The sequence below is a fragment of the Paramacrobiotus metropolitanus genome, unplaced genomic scaffold (genome assembly GCF_019649055.1).
Source record: "Paramacrobiotus metropolitanus isolate TYO unplaced genomic scaffold, Prichtersi_v1.0 Parri_scaffold0000045, whole genome shotgun sequence".
Classification (NCBI taxonomy): Eukaryota; Metazoa; Tardigrada; class Eutardigrada; order Parachela; family Macrobiotidae; genus Paramacrobiotus; species Paramacrobiotus metropolitanus.
The window spans coordinates 794,810-810,449 of record NW_026570265.1 but is presented as its reverse complement, the minus strand read 5'-3'; the positions used below and the strand labels follow the sequence as shown (position 1 = coordinate 810,449).

Sequence of the window (15,640 nt, the reverse complement as noted above, 5' to 3'; positions counted from 1 at the left end):
TACAAAATCATTTTTAAAGCTTTGACCTGTCGTAACTTTTACTTTTAATATTTGCCATACCTTTTGCGCTTTGGCAAGTTTGAAAGTCTTTGAACTAGTCGTATGACATTTAGTATGAACTAATGTCATTTGAAAACTGTTAACGAAATGTCTGCGCTTGCCGCATAATACTTTTATTTCAGTTTTTTTCTTTCCTTTGCAACTAAAAAATTGCGCCTATTGGCTGCTGCAGTAAGTACTTACTTTATACAGGTAGAGGTTGATGTGTGTACTGTATGTAAATACTTACGATTAAATATTTGTAACAACCCGTAGTACGAATACTTTAACAAAACGAAACGTCTTTTAGGCTTTTTGCCATTCACCAAGTACAGTTTATGGAACTGGAACACACGGGAATACTACTCTGTACTTGTATGCTTTAAAAAATTTATTTCAAAATTTTCACAAAATAAAGTGTCACAAAAATTGTATCAGCAGTAGGGCAGGAAAATTTACAATTAATATTAACAGTAGGTTAGACATTACTTTATCCATGAAAGGTTGTCCGATTTTCGGTACCACCGAGAAACTAAACAAGTTGTTTCCTTTGTTCTTGCATTTGTATTGAGTGAAACTTTTTCCGCCCACCGTCTTGTACTCTGCTTTCTCTTTCTTTTTTGAAAAGACATATGAATCATTAGACGCGTGCCATCTGTTAGTCCAAGATATCAAGAATGTTCTTTCAGTTTATTTGTGTACATGATTTCACTCATTAGATTCGCTAAGCTTTAACAAAGCATCATGGCTGTGGTCCTTGCTTATGCAATTTCGATATGCATTGAATGAAGGAATATTTTCGGTATCTCTTACCGCTCTTTTTAGCGTAGCGGAAGTTTATTTTTATTATTTTATTAGTTGTCCTTGGCCCTGAAGGCTGCCGCTCTACCGTACTTTCAGTTTCCGCACCGTTCAAGCAAGATACGTTTATGGGATCCATAACGTTCCGGTTGGTCGCGTCATTAGATGAAAGGCGCAAAGAACATTTTGTACAGGAAAGACGTTAGCTCCGGTGTCAGTTAATTTTGCTGAGCATGCTGGTGTGATCTAATTTTTTGCATTTTTGATCATTACAATGGGCAGGCTTGCTGGCTCAATAATTTTGCTAAGCATTTTGTGCGAATCTGGTATGATTTCGTAGTTGCATTTTTAGTTTGTTAAAAATTTAAAAAATGTCGTACAGAAATTGTTTTTGCACATTTTTGCAGTGTTGTCCAGTCTCAACACGTTTGAAAAAGTAAATGGTGTCGTGATAACCGGCAGAATTCCCACTGCGACCAGAGCACCAGCAACTCTGTCCATGTGCATCAAAGGCTGCTCGGCTAAGGTAAAAAGCTAGTCTAGAAGGTTTGAAATGTCTAGAACCTTTTAATAAATGACTGCAGAATTGCCTTAATTTAATTGATAGTAAGCATTTCATATTGAAGGGTAAATAAATTTTTTGAATAAAACGTAGTTCAGTACAACTGTAGTAGATTTTAATATAGCTTATACAGCAGCTGTTGCTTAAATTTGCCGTATCGGATTCTGTGTTAATTGGTGTCTTTGTAGTCTGTCTTATCAGTTCCTGTATGAATATTTATTGTATCTGACGTAGCAACATACGGAATTTTGCAATCTGTACGTTTTACGAAGTATGAACAGTCGATTAATTATAGAAGGTCATTTGTCATCCTACTGTTGTAGGTGTCCTGCAAAAGCGTCACCTTTTTTGTTTCTAATTTGACATGCATGGAATTTGACATTCAGACGGATGACGGAAAAGTTATGTTATTACCCAACGCTTACTCTATCAACAAAATCAGCATGGGCACATCGAACATCTGTATGCCATAATCTGTGGCCCCCCTTGCTCCCAAGTTCTTTTAAAATTTTGCATACTGTACTTTTACAACGTAGTTTTTAGTTCCCGCTTGCTCAAACCGGTTGTGGGCCATCGAACGATATGTGCACAAGACTATACCAACTGAGACAGTAACGCAGGATAACAACCTCATAAAAAAGGATGGCGTTTCCGGTCGTTTGCGTTGTACGGAATTGTGCCTACAGGTAAGATATTTCATGTGCGCCGCAAATACGTGCTTGTGTTTTATTTTTATCATCCGATTACTAACATATCAGCATGAAATATGTTCTGACATGGAATGACCACCACCTTATAAAATTAATGATATCGCTTTTGTTATTTTGCTTAGGAAACTTCGTTCTTGTGCCGAGCCTTCCAATACAACTATTCCAATAAACAATGCCTTTTGTTGTCTGGTGGTCGAAGAGTGGAGAAACAACGTTATTTGCTACCTGATGCAAATGCTGATTACGTAGAAAACTTGTGTCTTTCAGGTACATGAAACGCAAGTAACCGTTTGATTTTAGTAAAATTTAAATGCACATTTGCACTAATAAAAATTCTGATAGCGTTTGTATATATTTTTTCCTTTTTCAATCTAAAAATAAAATCATCATTTAGATCAACTCATTTCATTTGCCATACATAATATTTAATATGTGTACATACTAATGAGTTCGTTTAATTAATGCTGGTATACATATCGGTGTTCTCAGCTCCACAGCGCTGTCCTTCTGCCACATCGTTTGAACGCTATAGTGATGTTGTCTTTCCGCCTTTTTATTTCGACAAAACATTGACTGCGGCCTCCGCTCAGATATGTGGACAGTTGTGTTTATCGGAAGCGGAATTTTTATGTCGCTCTTTCCTGTATGATCCTTCTCATCAACAGTGCGCTTTGAGCCATAGCGACCGGTTATCATTAGACAACGGAATTATGAATACATTGCCTCGGATATATGCTACGGTACTCGGGCGACCTTTGACGGATTTCTATGAAGTTACTTGCATTTCAGGTACGGCAGATGCTATACTGTACAATTTAAACTGGTGGAATTTTTGCTTGGTTATGTTGTTATTTTTAAAAGTAATGCGATGCGAGTATGGATTTTGTGACCGTTCACGTACAGAGTGTGGTGGAGATGACTTAATTATTTTATAAACTGATTGACAGACGCGGGATGCTCTGGATTTGCGGCCTTCTCGCGTTACAGCAGTTTTGAACTGTTGCCAAAAAATTCTGGCATAGTAACTGCATCCTCTTTAAAGCAGTGCGAAGATTATTGTTTATTAAGTGAAACTTTACCGTGTAAGTTTTTGGAATATCATGCCGACAACAAATCGTGCGCCATCAGCTCTGTCCGCAAGCAGAGCGCCACACCGCGCACTTCCGTTGGCGAAGGGGATTTTCTGGAAAATACATGCACTAAAGATACCTCTGTGGTGAAAAACGTACCACAGACTACCACCGCTGGTACGAGTACGTCCATCACATCGAGTTCCGTTACCATTGGCAGTTATGCCGCAACAACAGCATCGCGTATAACTGCCGTTCCCACTTCTTTTTTACCGACGACCGCACCCTCTACTCAAATCAGTATGTACTTGGTGCTTACTACCGACGACAAAAAATATCAATAGAATTTTAAAATATTTTTTATAATGAATTAGTGTAGAATATACAAGTTCTAATAATATGACGCCAGCTGTTTGTCGTTAGGTCGACAAAATTCATCGCAAGGCATCGCAACCACTGTAGCAATTTCCACCACGCTTAATAGTACTAATGCCGCAACCAATGCGAGTCTCCTGGCTTCGTCGGCGAGCTTGGTTTCTTCTACTGCAACGCCCACCAGCGTTGAGTCCACCGCGAAATTCGGCGATGTGGTTCTAGTGACCCCATCTGCTCCCCTGGGTAATCTGGTGACAACGAATTTTGCGGAAGCGTCTCCACAAATTGGAGTGGCATGCCGATTCAGCACAACCAACGGAAAAATCGCCAATGAATTCATTAACAAAACCATGGAAAATACTGCATTCAATCAATGTCAGATTTACTGCGAATCCCATTCCGACTGTCTGTCCTTCAGTCACAGTGAGGCATCACAGACCTGCTTGGTTAGCTCGTCCAGTTATGCCGCTCAGCGAGGCATGCTGGAATTTATCGCAAATTCCGATTTTCAGTTTTACGAAAAAGGAACCGCCTGTACAGATAGTAAGTGCTGTAGATACAAATTAGCATATACGGACACCTTATTCAAACGTTTCAGTTCGCTTTGAGTGCACGGATAGCGACATCATTATAAAGGTCAACTTGGACAAGCCATTTCGCGGACGCATTTTTGTGGATGGTGTATCGGGTACCACGCAGTGCAGCAGTCGCTTTCCAAACCAGAAAAGCTTCACCTGGGCGCTTCCCTTATCCGCTCAGCCTTGTAGTACGGTGTACGAAGGGGATGGACTTTTCTCCAATCTGATAACACTGCAGTACCACGATCAGCTGGTGACAAAAAATGACCGGAAGTACCGGATTAACTGCAAATACGATATCGGCGTTATAAATGTCACCTCCGATACATTGACAGTGTCATCGACCGAACTGACCAGTATGGTCACCGCCAGCCCGGTGCCACCCACTCTCAACATCGCCATAACCGACCTCCAAGGGAATGCGGTGGAAACGGCAACCGTTGGAGACACACTGCTGATGACCATTTACGTGCCGGATAATAGTACTTACGGGATTGGAGTTAAGAATTGCTATGCGGCTGGGGAAAACCCGAACGAGAGAATGCAGCTGACAGATGATACTGGGTAATACAAACCAATATGCTTGTATTCATGTAGGCAAGTACTTCCATAAACATGTTTTCATACAATTATTGTAGATGTCCAGTCTTACCGGAATACTTTCGTCCGTTTGTTCTTAAGGGAAAAAGCCTGCAAGCCGACTTCGACGCTTTTAGATTCCAAAATTCGTTTGATATAACATATCAGTGCACCGTGCAATATTGTGTGGACGTTTGCCCTCAGGTAAAGCGAAATGATGGATTGATATACATTGTATTCAACCATCATGAATGATTTTACACAGCCTGTCAAAGTGCTAAAGCACATCATTAATAGCGGATGAGTACGATAATTACAATGCGCAATACCCATACACAGCGCAAGCAGTTAGTTTTTTTCTAAATTTTATTATTAAATTAATCATATTTTTACTAATTAAATTTGGAGAAGTTACTGTGCTACCCTGCAGCTTTGAATAGAATAGCACGTTTAATTTCTTTTCGTTTGCTGCACAATTAAGATTAGCAGCGTGAAGCATAGATGGCAGGCTAATTACCGCAAAGTCTATTCTGCCTCAGCAGGTTATTTACAAAACCAAGCATTTGATAATAACAACAAGAGTCACGTGTTTTCCGGTTTTCAAATGAACTGAAACAGAAGTAATTAGCAAATAAATTCCGGACATGGTTTTGTTTCATTTTATGTGTTTTTGCAGCCAACATGTAACGGATCCGCAAGTAATGTGACAGGCATGCAAATAAAAGCGGCAAAGCGTGCAAAGCGGTTAGCGTCCACTTGGGAAGATGAAATATATATTGGAACATTCAATATTCGCAAAATTTTAAAGGTTCAAGATATGCCTGTTCGCGCAGAGTTTTCTGTAGAAGGTATGTGTTTTGCAGTTTCCACTATTTTAGGTTGTTTAACTTTATTCCAAAAATTTTGCGGTTAAAGACTTCTTTGCGCACAACGGAAATGGTTTGTAGATGAAATATTAGTCTGATCAGATTTATAACGATGAAATTACCAAAGTGTACTTTCATGAAAAAATTTTGGAAAAATGTATCTGGTACTTAAGCTAAACGCTCTTCTTAATTTTTAGACGGAAAGACTACCGCCAATGTTTGCATGGCAACATCTATAGGCATTGTTTTAATTATAATCGCCTGCGTTTTACTGGTGTTTGATGCGATAATATTAGTTGTGGTGGTGTACCTAAAACGAAAATGTGCGCGTTCGAAGAATTCTTCAATAGTAATCTCTCCTGATAATTCTTGATTTGTAAAGGTATTTGAAATTGTCATGTCACTGTTCGGTGTACAAAGTTCATAATTAAAGCAAGCAGTATTAATTTTCTTGGGCTGTATGTGAGAATCAAAGTGCGCCGCGGGATGATAAGGCGTCCTTATCACGATTTACGGAACGAATCGTTCCAGCACCTTGTATGTGCAATTCATCGCAGTATTGTATTTACACTAGTTTACCAGCAATAAATTTGTTAAGACCTAGCACAAAGGTCACCGACAAGAGCAAAGTCAGATAACAGGAGCTTATAAAATCATTATGTGGTTTATATTATTTTTTTAATTAAACCCCCGAAAACCAGCGTTATGCAGTCGGTCGAGGCAAGCATCAATTATAGCTTTATAAGCAGTACGTTTTTGTTGTGTGCATTATAACATCCCACACTGGGCCACACACATTTTCCGTCATGGACAGCCAAGATGAAGTGGGATCGAGGATTAGTTCAATAAGTGTCAGCGAGAAATCCAGCATTTCCACCAATGACACGGAATGTGGACGACTGTTTGAAACACTGCTGGAGAATATCGGCGGAATAGGAAGATACCAAAAGCTGCTCATGGCTTTTGCCGTACTGCCTTCATTCTTCGCGTTGTCGTTTATTCAATCCACCTGGGTGCGGTAATTAAAAAATTTTAATTTGCCTGCACATGGTCAATTCCATATCTTTATTTGCAATAATTATCAAGAAAAGTTGTCCCAAGAACCGTTGTTTTTGCATATGCTTTACTGATTTTTTGTGAGCAAAATTCACCAGTTTTGATGTGTTTAAAACTGCTTATGATTTTTGTTTTAGCTGTTTGCTGCTATTTTTTACAGTTTAGCGCTGTCATTTTTAGCGTGCAACTGACTTGATAATTTTTTATTTTCACTTTCATCAGTAACAGGGAAAGCTGATTTTTGGAAAAATTGACATTTAGTAGCATTTAATACACATTAACACATTAGGAGAAATTCGTAAATTAACATTTAGTAGTATTCTTGTGTAGTATTTACCAGTAAAATACAAAATTAATAGTGACCAGAAATTGCTATTTTCTCACTTTGTATGTTTTAATTTATCACTTTATGTGATAAATCAAAATTTTTCGCTGCTATTTTTTACGCTTCAAGTCCAAGTAGTTAATTTTAGTCAGTAAAACTTACGTTCTCTATCTTATACTTTATGGTGACGACAAATTGCAGTTATTTGTAACTGCTTCGCCTCAGCAGCACTGGTGCCGAACTGGGATAGAACTGAATTTCACAAAAACCGAGCAGCATTTACTCTTGCCACCAGAAGACACATCCTGTTTAGCTTATGATTTCAACTACAGCAGTATATTAGAACAAAATCTAACCGCCAGTGAATACATGGATAAATGGAACACTGTCAAGCATAATCTTACCACTACTGCGTGTCGCAATGGCTGGAATTACGACTATGAGAACGGTCAGATGGGCATTGCGGAAGAATGGGATTTGGTGTGCGAACAGAGCTTTCTTCCCACCTTGGCGTACACCGTTTCCGGTGTGGGCGGCACTCTGGGAATTTTGGTTGGCGGTTTCATGGCAGACACATATGGACGCAAAAAGTGTGTGACATTTTTTAATACATGCACTCTTCAGAGTCTTTTCTACTGATTATCTAGAATGCGTAAATGCGAATTAGCTAAAACTGCGAAACATGTGAATGGTAGTATATTGTATGTAAAACACTGATGTTGTAAAATGTAAACTGTATCTTAAATTTGTATATTTCTGCTACTATTTGTTGCGTTATACATTCTTCACTGCGTTTCACGTAAAAATCTTGTAAGATTCTGCCAGAATTTCATTGAGAGCATTTTTTAAATTGTTTGTTTTTATGACGAATAATATATAAACTAACTGAATCAACTATTTTAAACAATACTGATCAGTATTGCGTTGTTTTTCAGATCGTATTTTGTTTTCTTCTTCATCTTGCTGTCTTTTGGCATTGCTGCAGCTTTCTCTCCAAATTACACCGTTTTTATCGTTTTAATCACTCTGCAAACCGTGGCAACTAATCCGTTGTATTCCATTCCGTACACTCTGGGCATCGAGCTCATAACACCGAAATTTCGGGCAACCTTCTCCGTTCTGCTGACCATCTGCTTTACGGCCGGCCGAATTGGTTTCACCGGTGTCGCATACCTTCTCCGCAATTGGCGAATCCTTGTCTTGGTATCCACATCTCCGTTCTGTTTGTTTTTTCTGTACTGGTTCTGCTTACCGGAGTCTCCGCGCTGGTTATTTGCTAATCGCCGACATGAAGAAGCCAAACACCTACTGAAACGCATCGCTAATGTGAATCGGCGTCATTTCGATGAGCATAACGAAGACCTGTACCGTGAGCTAACCGTACACTACGATACGGCACGGCGTGTGAAGAAGAAGGAAACATCGTGGGTGGATTTATTGCGCGGTGCCAACACGCGCCGGAAGTTGTTGCTGCAAATGTATTTGAGCTGTAATGTGGCCGTGTGTTATGTCGGATTGAACTTTTATGCACCGTCTCTGGCAGAGGATCCCTATCTGGGCTTCTTCCTGTCCAGTGTGATTGAACTTCCTGGTTCATTGTTGACGGAAGTTATTGCTGATCGCCTAGGACGCCGATTGACCATTATCAGCTGCCTCACACTGGGATGCGCTGCGTGTTTAGGTACGGCAGCACTGCCGGTGGGAGGCGACACATACGCCATGCAGTTTCTCACCGTTTTCCTGTTGGCCAAATTGTTTATGACAAGCGCGTACACGGTGCAGGAGCTTATGATATACGAAGGTACGCACATTTCACAATACTAGTACTGCTATGTAGGTTCTACTATGTACTACTCGATAATATGGAACAAAAACTATTAATCAGTTCCCACACATATTAAATAAATATCACTCCGCGATACTAATATCGTAAGAATGTCAATACGCACAACATATAAATTACAACGTGTCGGTTCAGTCGGTGCACTATGTACTTAATTAATCAGGATTTGATTAGTAAGGCACAAATCAGCGATGGCTAATCTGATTAATCTGTTGCAGCCTTCCCAACGGAAGTTCGCACCAAGGGCGTGGCGGTCACAACCATTGTTTCTTATATAATTTCCAGCTTCGGACCGCTAATAACTCATTTCCGTGGCACTAGCTTGGCGTTACCGATGTTAATCTTTGGTGGGTTAACCGTTGGTGGTATTGTTTGTGTGTTTTTTCTACCGGAAACGCTAAACTGTCCGCTACCAGAAACCATCGAAGAGTCTGAAAAATTTGGAAAAAATTTACGCTGGAAAGATATGTGGCGGTTTTTACCAGTTACGAAGAAAATAAAAATTACCAGCGTGTTAAAGTAAAAGGTGGTGGTGAAATACGATGTTAAACAATGATCAATAGGTACAGCGACATCTTGTCCGGTAGTGTGCGAAGTATACATTTCTGCCATTGAAAAAAACAAACGGCAAAAGTTGAACAGTGCTCCTAATTCAACAATGTGACAGATCCCTTACACTTATGAAGGTCAAATTATGTATAACGCAAAACCTTTAATTTACTGACGATGAGACAAAAATCTCAGGAATTCCTAATCTTTCACCTACTGTCTGACCAACGCTACAGAATATTCTTGAACCTATGGTTAATTGGTAGTGTCTAATATAAAACATATCCACAAATCTATTTACTTTGCTAAGTTCACCATTTGTATCAAAGTTAACCTACGCTTAAGAAAGATTGCTCCTCATCCTGAGATAACACGATTCACTGAAAGTCAAAAATTGTGATTCAAAGATGATATTCACCGTTTACTGCACCTGCATGATTAATTCTTTTACGTATACACTCAGTGCGTAAAGGTGCTTGATTACTAGAGTTAAAGTGGGTACGGTACGGCACGGCTCATATTTCCGTTCTGTACCACAAATCTGCCTAACATCATACCACTGAAGTGACGCGGTATTTCCTTGTCCGCTTTAAACTATCTTCCGATAACCATACTCGAAGTATGATCATGAATTGTCTACCATTTAATCAAAAGTTCACACACAGTTTTTGCTACTCGATTTATTGTCAGATGCGTTTATTTCAGCAAATACCATAGTAGTGATCCAACGGAAAGCTTGTAAGTGCTAAAAAGCACACTGGCATACATATATTTTTTAGGCAGTATATATATTTACGCATAAACTTCTTGTTTACATTTGAGCGGTGTCGGTGGGTTGATGAATGTTTGATTTACTTGGTGCATATCAGCTTATGAAATTATTGCGAGTATTGTTGTTGACATACTTCGATGCTCCCATGCGTCGCAAAGCGCTGGTTTTCATCTACGTATACAGAGCATTTCCAGAGTTCAACAGTAGTGATTAGATTGAAAAGGGGAGTGGAGGGCCCGCACTTATTTGTACTTTTACAACTGTAAGGTTCGCTGCGTGTGATCCTGCTTTCGCATGCCGGAACGCGTTGTTGCAGCGTTTAATACGTCCTCAGCCGCGGCAGTACTGACATACGTATTACTGTGAGTTTAATTCCATCATTCGACGTGAACATATTTGCTGCGAGTTGTTGGCTAAACAAGTTATTTGACACGACGACATCTGGTTTATACACGCATGCATTTGTTAGCGTATGCCTATTGGTAAACCTTAGTCGTGGTACATAAGTGTTATTTGGGTAATTTCACGCTGAATTACTACGCTTGCTACATAAGCAAAAGTTTTCTAGACAGTTTGTTACTATATGTAAGTTTGTAAGTCCCAAACCGCATAATATTATCTGCAGGACTTTTTAAGTTTAATCTGAACAGGTGCTGCACAATTCACCTTTTTCTGTTTTGCCCGTTTGTTTTTTTGAGTTCCTCCTTGTCAGGTAAATACCGAGCGCTCATACCGGCAAACTTGATCAGATAACAATTTGCTGTACATCAGTCAGCAAGATAGTACTTGGTTGCAACTAACTGTAGGCAGCTGATAGCAGATGTCATTATGCGTTTCCAGTTTTTTTTCTAACGTTTTATGCTTATTTCTGCCTGTGCTTATAGTAACTGTTTGCATATGCTCATCATGATCAGATGATTTTAAGTAGAAGTACTTACAATATTCGGCATGTGCTGATGAGCATATAATGAGTATTATATTATTGTCGTACGATCGAGCTGCATGTGCCAAGGCCTGCTTACAGGCGTCTAAAAAGTTAAGTTGTACAGATGCACTACTTTTAGTTGGATATTTGTATAGGTACGCTAGAGCTACGAGAATCTTTCACCCACATATTATTGTATTTTCAGCTTGTTTTGCACCAACCGGGCCTTTAGCAACGTGAAGCTGACAATGTGGCGAAACACACTATTCAGCATTGTTTGCGCATTCCTTGTGATTTGTCTCGCAGTCCAGACTCAAGGTGTGTACAAGCAAATAAGCATCATTAAAGTTATGTTTGTGTGGCGGGTAGTAAACCAAAATTCATTGTGAAAGCTGATGACCAAATCGTGGGTATGGTAGGTGTTTCCGCTTCCTCTCAGTGTAATGGGATTCTATCATGTCCGGCCGCTGTATTATCAGCCATCGGAGTGGGAACCGGCGAATACTGCTGTTATGCGACTGCGGACACGATAAGCGCGTACTGCTGCACTTTTTCTGATTACATCCAAAACAGGTAAAAAAGTTTGTTTATTTCTTTACTTAAAGAAAAATGGTTATATTAAGGAGCAAAAGGCGGATGCAATGCTTTCTGTTTAATCGCTGCTAACTTACTATGTAAATACTGGAGCATACGTAGTCCGTTGACAAATTTATCAGTGCAACTGACAGTTTTAGTTATATTTTAACGAAGAAAATGTCTAAGTGCGAAAATTGATCGATTCTTGTGTTTGGCTAATTATAATTTGCAATAAATGTTGTCATGTTTTAACAGGACCGGTCTTTCGCTTGGGGCAATAATCGGGATCGTTGTCGGAGTTGCGGTAAGCGAAGCCAGCTTGTTACTAGTGCATGCGTATTCATTGCTTAAAATACAAATGCTCAATACTTTACGAATACCAAAGCGTTTACATAAATAATGCTGAACGTTTCAGTGATATATGCACATGTTTTATTAGGTTGGCTTTATTGTTCTGTGGATTTTGTTGTGTTGTTGCTGCGGATGGTGCTGTTTCCGGACCACACGGTACAGTCGCACTAGGACGTACATCAATTGAGCTGGAGTCGTTTTTTACGTTGGCTAAAGTTACAACCCATTACACAAATTTTGATCAGCACCTGGACCGAATTCTGTTGCAGAACTTTAATAGTATTGCTAACTAGTGATTATACGCATGACTGCAAAATTTATGGTTGCAATTGCTGTTAAGCAGCTGGATCCTTTGCTAGCGTTTGGGAGTGTTTGACATTATGTGATGACCGGAAAGTTCCTTCGCTGGAATGTCCACAAAATGGCTATTATGCTTTTGACTGCCGCGCAGTGCAAGTTATAACGCCTTATCGCGCAAATAACGTTTTCACCATTTGCTTGCTGCAGCTCTGCGGTGTGCACTGCAGTTGCACTTATTTTATTCTCCGTAATGGAATAAGCTAAATTTATCGACTTTGCTGGTTTTCTGTTCTTTACATGTGCTCGTGAAAAGAAAGCCAACAACTGGTACAGAATAACTTCTTCCGGTTGTTCAAGTATCTACTTACAAACCTGATTAAATCTGTCCACAGTGATGCAAATTATGCAGTGCGGGTTACGCTTTGGCTGAAATAATCTTAAACACTACAGGTACAATAAAATTTTAAAAGATTCTCTTTCGCAACCATGCTACTAGGTACTCGAGGATAATGAAAATGCTGCTACGGTCTCTCTTCGACAGCATGATCAGAATCATCAGATGCTCTTACTGCTAGCGAAACAAAAATTTTGTTGTTTTGACAATTGCAATCTTCATTTTGAGGCAATCTAAGGAATAGGATTCTAAAGTTAGTATTCATTTAACTTACAAACGAAATCACGGCCAGATAGTAAGTGCCAAGCCTACAGCACCAAATGCCGGCTATGCAAAAAACGATGACGATAACACCGAACCTCTTCAACCTTATACAAAGTAGCTCCGGTGCGCGTTTTTCTGGCCGGATATGGCTACGCAGATTGTGTAGCGAAACGGGCGTTTACTTGAGGTTCGTAACTTAGAGTACAAGTACTTCTATCGTCAGACAAAGACAAATAGCTAATTGCGTTTAATTTAGCCAGAATCCATCGTTTGATATACGAGTACGGAGTACCCGTGTTGTCGCATAGATATTTTTGAACAGACAGTAAATATGCGTTCCAATATTACCATATAATTATGGTCAAGTTTTACTGAAATGTACGGCACATATAGTTCCGGATAGATAAAAGCGTTTCTAAATCCAAATTAACAGTAACTGCGTCAAATGACCAGCCTTATAAAATAAATTGAAATTTTGTACTGTCCGATTCATTGTGCCAAGGTACTCATATATTATATGAGATATTATACAATATCTATATACCTGTACTCCTTTATTGTGCTGTTCGTCTGGTGTCGACGGTGTTGCGGGAAGTCAAATACAAGTGTCTGTTGTCGTAAGCTGCAACGCAAAAAGTACCTTCTCATTTCAGATGTAGGTACATATACGCGCGTACATATCGTTCATATAATATTATTCATCCAGTCGCCCATGACGTTCGAGATGAATAGGCAATTAAACGATCTTTTCTAACCGTAAGAGTTTGAGCTGGGCAACTTTGTCCAGCCGCATTTGTAGCGGAAACACTGTAGTTCTCCACAAATGCGCCACCATGAGGAATTTTTTGCAGAAATACTAGACCAGTGTTTGAACCAATTTGGAAAAAATTGTTTCCATTCCTTGATGAAGAATTGATGAGTGACATCGAAAACACCGTCGGAGTTAAACTATTGTTAGCCTGTAATAAAAGTAACTGCAGTTGATGACGAATTCACATTAAGACTAACGTTAGCCTAGCACACCCACTAAGCTTACAATAAAGGTCACTATAGTGTCGCCGGTTGTGAATCGCAAGCAGTCCACGATTAAACTGTTTCCGAAATTAAACGAGCACGTTGGAGCTAATGAGAAAGTTTTATGTTTTTGCATCTGTTCCATTGTGTGGACGAAGTTTACCTGTGCAGTTATAGGCCACCTAAAAATAATATTAATCATATATAAAATAATAATAATAATATATAATAGTGATTTTGGCTGTTTCTTTAATTCTTGATTGTGCCATGCCGATCGTAGTGGTATTATTCATGACTGTTTTATGTTGCAGTTGTAAACTTCAATAAAATTAATAACAAGTTGATCATATGTCACACAGTTATGCAGGTGTTTATATTACTGTATTATGGCATTTGGCATTCGGCCAAATCAATCCCGAAACATTACCGTAAAATTTTTAGAGGTTGTATTCCCGCGGGAATCTTTTGCACTCAAGGAATAAATCTGATTTATTACCGATCCGGGAGCAACTGATTTATATATTAAATTGCCATTAGCTGGATCGATGTCAACATGCTTGGTGGAATCTCCAAGTGGGCTGGAAGACAGCAAGGTAAGTGTGTATGTTAGGCTTCCGTTTCCGGCAATGGACTATAATTCAAAGATTTTTCGTCAAAGAAAAATATGGTAGCAAAATGTTGCTGCTACACGGTCTTGTTTCTTTAACTTACACCAACGTTCCCAAATACAGAATTCAAAGGCAAAAAGCAAGACGCGATTACTGTCGGGGGATAAATTGTAAACGAAGAAGATGCCTCTGTGGATAAAGATTATTACTGACCATGGTGAAGACGTGACTAAAAATTCTACCGATCCTAAATAAAGTACAATCAAATTTATAAACCTGTCATAAAATTCCCAAGCTGGATAGGTCCGTTTACCGTACTCGTACTTATGAAAGAAATATAAATCTAGAATTGGCATTCGAAAAAACTTGTGGTAGTCGTAAATTCGTAATATCATTTTTGCATCGCTTTCTCACGGGCAGCAGTCATAGTAATATTATTGTACGCAGCCTGCGTAACACACTGCAGTCCCAGTTTTACGTATCCAGTGTCACATTCGCAGTAGCCATCGCCCAACTGATCCGCTTTACAAATGGAATTCGCTGCATAACACCGCTTCCCAATCAGTCGACAGTAACATCCCAAAATGGTACGATATGTCGTTGACCGGCACGCTTCAGGTCCTAGTGTTGTAGTTATTATATGAAAAAGGTCGGCGGAATTAATTGTCTCGATGGCGTATGCCGATGCGTACACTGGATCCAGCCCATTATTGTATTTTGGAACAGAATCGGTCATGGATGGATTGGGATTATAGTTATTAGTGTTGTAGTATGAGGCCGTTTCAACATTGTTTGCCGCAGAATACGAGGTATCATAGCTGCGCAAAGCAGGCACAATGTCAGGAATTCTGGTGACCGGATTTACGGTGCTGGACGTTTGCACTGTTTCTTTGCGCTGGAAGTGATAGCAGAAAACAAAGCATATGCTTGTTAGCGATAATGTCCATATGCAGGTACACAAGGTTACCGAAAAGCTAAAGGGCATACTGTGACTGAGATTCCAGAAATCTTTTGACAAATAAATTATTAATGGGTACGTAACTGAAATCTACGACAAACATCTAGAAACGTGTACTCTTTCAA

The 15,640-nt window shown here is 39.4% G+C and overlaps 4 protein-coding genes across 5 annotated transcripts; 3 read left to right on the top strand and 1 right to left on the bottom strand.

Moving 5' to 3' along the window:
* The first annotated feature begins 80 nt into the window (after positions 1–80).
* On the top strand, positions 81–5,955 carry LOC129591201 (uncharacterized). Of its 2 annotated transcripts, XM_055486768.1 has the most exons (14): positions 81–231; positions 350–414; positions 898–988; positions 1,248–1,366; positions 1,726–1,864; positions 1,946–2,088; positions 2,235–2,379; positions 2,602–2,901; positions 3,060–3,482; positions 3,606–4,100; positions 4,156–4,699; positions 4,774–4,918; positions 5,391–5,562; positions 5,778–5,955. In XM_055486768.1, the coding sequence occupies exons 4-14, from the start codon at positions 1,340–1,342 to the stop codon at positions 5,951–5,953; spliced, it is 2,709 nt and encodes a 902-aa protein (XP_055342743.1). In that variant the 5' UTR covers positions 81–231; positions 350–414; positions 898–988; positions 1,248–1,339; the 3' UTR covers positions 5,954–5,955. The 2 variants fall into 2 exon arrangements, with proteins under 2 accessions (XP_055342743.1, XP_055342742.1); XM_055486767.1 differs by lacking the exons at positions 81–231; positions 350–414; positions 898–988 and adding an exon at positions 1,041–1,166.
* Positions 5,956–5,991: 36 nt separating this feature from the next.
* Positions 5,992–9,404, top strand: LOC129591203 (carcinine transporter-like). The gene is made up of 4 exons (XM_055486770.1): positions 5,992–6,593; positions 7,163–7,551; positions 7,897–8,762; positions 9,023–9,404. Exons 1-4 carry the CDS (start codon positions 6,387–6,389, stop codon positions 9,325–9,327), a joined length of 1,767 nt encoding a protein of 588 aa, XP_055342745.1. The 5' UTR covers positions 5,992–6,386; the 3' UTR covers positions 9,328–9,404.
* A 1,116-nt stretch (positions 9,405–10,520) lies between these two features.
* Positions 10,521–12,615, top strand: LOC129591255 (uncharacterized). Its single transcript, XM_055486840.1, has 6 exons — positions 10,521–10,607; positions 10,776–10,837; positions 11,256–11,368; positions 11,470–11,623; positions 11,882–11,930; positions 12,066–12,615. Exons 3-6 carry the CDS (start codon positions 11,299–11,301, stop codon positions 12,162–12,164), a joined length of 372 nt encoding a protein of 123 aa, XP_055342815.1. The 5' UTR covers positions 10,521–10,607; positions 10,776–10,837; positions 11,256–11,298; the 3' UTR covers positions 12,165–12,615.
* Positions 12,616–13,197: 582 nt separating this feature from the next.
* LOC129591357 (uncharacterized) lies at positions 13,198–15,595 on the bottom strand. Its single transcript, XM_055486991.1, has 7 exons — positions 14,972–15,595; positions 14,661–14,746; positions 14,377–14,580; positions 14,113–14,131; positions 13,972–14,057; positions 13,691–13,894; positions 13,198–13,557 (listed from the first exon to the last, which is right to left on the bottom strand). Exons 1-7 carry the CDS (start codon positions 15,540–15,542, stop codon positions 13,531–13,533), a joined length of 1,197 nt encoding a protein of 398 aa, XP_055342966.1. The 5' UTR covers positions 15,543–15,595; the 3' UTR covers positions 13,198–13,530.
* Positions 15,596–15,640: the final 45 nt, after the last annotated feature.

Bases quoted from the DNA above. Each gene is read 5' to 3' on its own strand.
- LOC129591201 (XM_055486767.1), top strand. From the start codon at position 1,115: ATGGGCAGGCTTGCTGGCTCAATAATTTTGCTAAGCATTTTGTGCGAA. The intron at 1,367-1,725 runs GTAAAAAGCTAG...CTACTGTTGTAG, and splicing joins TCAAAGGCTGCTCGGCTAAG to GTGTCCTGCAAAAGCGTCAC. The intron at 5,563-5,777 runs GTATGTGTTTTG...CTTAATTTTTAG, and splicing joins CGCAGAGTTTTCTGTAGAAG to ACGGAAAGACTACCGCCAAT.
- LOC129591203 (XM_055486770.1), top strand. From the start codon at position 6,387: ATGGACAGCCAAGATGAAGTGGGATCGAGGATTAGTTCAATAAGTGTC. The intron at 6,594-7,162 runs GTGCGGTAATTA...GACAAATTGCAG, and splicing joins CGTTTATTCAATCCACCTGG to TTATTTGTAACTGCTTCGCC. The intron at 7,552-7,896 runs GTGTGTGACATT...GTTGTTTTTCAG, and splicing joins GACACATATGGACGCAAAAA to ATCGTATTTTGTTTTCTTCT.
- LOC129591255 (XM_055486840.1), top strand. From the start codon at position 11,299: ATGTGGCGAAACACACTATTCAGCATTGTTTGCGCATTCCTTGTGATT. The intron at 11,369-11,469 runs GTGTGTACAAGC...TGGGTATGGTAG, and splicing joins TCTCGCAGTCCAGACTCAAG to GTGTTTCCGCTTCCTCTCAG. The intron at 11,624-11,881 runs GTAAAAAAGTTT...ATGTTTTAACAG, and splicing joins TCTGATTACATCCAAAACAG to GACCGGTCTTTCGCTTGGGG.
- LOC129591357 (XM_055486991.1), bottom strand. From the start codon at position 15,542: ATGCCCTTTAGCTTTTCGGTAACCTTGTGTACCTGCATATGGACATTA. The intron at 14,747-14,971 runs GTGAGAAAGCGA...CTTTATCCACAG, and splicing joins TATTACTATGACTGCTGCCC to AGGCATCTTCTTCGTTTACA. The intron at 14,581-14,660 runs GTAAGTTAAAGA...TTTGAATTATAG, and splicing joins CTGTATTTGGGAACGTTGGT to TCCATTGCCGGAAACGGAAG.